Source organism: Muntiacus reevesi, chromosome 3, assembly GCF_963930625.1.
Source record: "Muntiacus reevesi chromosome 3, mMunRee1.1, whole genome shotgun sequence".
Taxonomy (NCBI): domain Eukaryota; kingdom Metazoa; phylum Chordata; class Mammalia; order Artiodactyla; family Cervidae; genus Muntiacus; species Muntiacus reevesi.
In genome coordinates, this window is record NC_089251.1 from 101,423,317 (window position 1) to 101,425,078 (window position 1,762).

At 45.8% G+C, this 1,762-nt stretch overlaps 1 protein-coding gene across 1 annotated transcript; it reads left to right on the forward strand.

The window, feature by feature from the left end:
* The first annotated feature begins 202 nt into the window (after window positions 1-202).
* LOC136164058 (olfactory receptor 4C3D-like) lies at window positions 203-1,147 on the forward strand. Its single transcript, XM_065928877.1, has one exon. It carries the CDS (start codon window positions 203-205, stop codon window positions 1,145-1,147), a length of 945 nt encoding a protein of 314 aa, XP_065784949.1.
* The last annotated feature ends 615 nt before the right edge of the window (window positions 1,148-1,762 follow it).

Below are 1,762 nucleotides of genomic sequence, written 5' to 3' on the forward strand. Positions count from 1 at the left end.
AAAGATGAAAGCATCATGGAAAAAAAAAATGAGAGGGTTGAAAAAATTACTGGTGCAAAAGTGCCAAGGACAGGTTCCACAGTCACTGTGACTGCTTCAGTTTTGTTCTAAGAAGTTCAAGCTACAATCCTTTCATGATTCATAGGCAGCGTTCTTTACTCACTGTAGGTAATTCAGTCCCCAGGAAGGTGCTACTTGCTGGATGGAGCTCATCATGTCTCCCAAAAAAGTGACCGAATTCATTCTCTTGGGAATCACACAGAATCCACATTTGCAGAAAATATTCTTCATTGTCTTTTTGTTGATTTTCCTATTCACTGTGCTCGCCAACCTGCTCATTGTCATCTCCATCTCCTTCAGCTCTACACTTTTGGCTCCTATGTACTTTTTTCTCACTTACTTGGCCTTATTAGATGCCTCCTTCACCTCTGTCATCACCCCCAATATGATCACTGACCTGCTGTACCAGAGGAGAACCATTTCTTGGTGTGGCTGTCTGACTCAGCTCTTTTTAGAACACTTCCTGGCAGGATCAGAGGTCATCGTCCTCACTGTTATGGCCTATGACCGCTACATGGCTATCTGCAAGCCTCTGCACTACACGACCATCATGCGACAGGGGCTCTGTGAGCTCCTGGTGGTGGTGGCCTGGATCGGGGGGATTCTGCATGCCAATGTGCAGATTCTCTTTATGGATGACATGACCTTCTGTGGTTCCAATGTCATTGACCATTTCAGATGTGATTTTTCCTCACTGTTGAAACTTGCCTTCAGTGACACATACATGCTGGGAATGGTGGTGGCAACTAACAGTGGAGGCATGTGTTTACTCATATTTTTCCCGCTCCTCATCTCCTACATCATCATCTTGAGTTCCCTGAAATTCCATGGCTCTGATGGACGATGCAAAGCCCTCTCCACATGTGGCTCCCACTTTATAGTAGTTGTGCTCTTTTTTGGCTCTTGTATATTCACCTACCATGGGCTCAGGAGGGCCGAGAGGAGCTACTCCCATTTCAAGGTCAGGAGGGGCGGCCGAGAGAAGATACCCCTCGTTCAAAGTAAGGAGCAAGGGCTGCACTTTGCTGGAGGAACCATGAAGAGATACCCCAAGTCTAAGGTAAGAGAAACCCAAGTAAAATGGTAGGTATTGCGAGAGGGCATTAAAGGGCAGACACATTAAAACCATAATCACAGAAAACTAGCCAACTTGACCACAGGACCACAGTCTTGTCTAATTCAATGAAACTAAGCCATGCCGTGTGGGGCCACCCAAGACTGTCGGGTCATAGTGGAGAGGTCTGACAGAATGTGGTCCACTGGAGAAGGGAATGGCAAACCACTTCAGTATTCTTGCCTTGAGGACCCCATGCACAGTATGAGAAGGCAAAATGATAGGATACTGAAAGAGGAACTCCCCAGATCAGTAGGTGTCCAACACGCTACTGGAGATCAGTGGAGAAATAGCTCCAGAAAGAATGAAGGGATAGAGCCAAAGCAAAAACAATACCCAGTTGTGGATGGGACTGGTGATAGAAGCAAGGTCCGATGCTGTAAAGAGCAATATTGCATAGGAAGCTGGAATGTTAGGTCCATGAATCAAGGCAAATTGGAAGTGGTCAAACAAGGAGATGGTACGAGTGAATGTCGACGTTCTAGGAATCAGTGAATTAAAATGGACTGGATTGGGTGAATTTGACTCAGATGACCATTATATCTACTACTCTGGGCAGGAATTCCTTAGAAGAAATGGAGTAGCCAT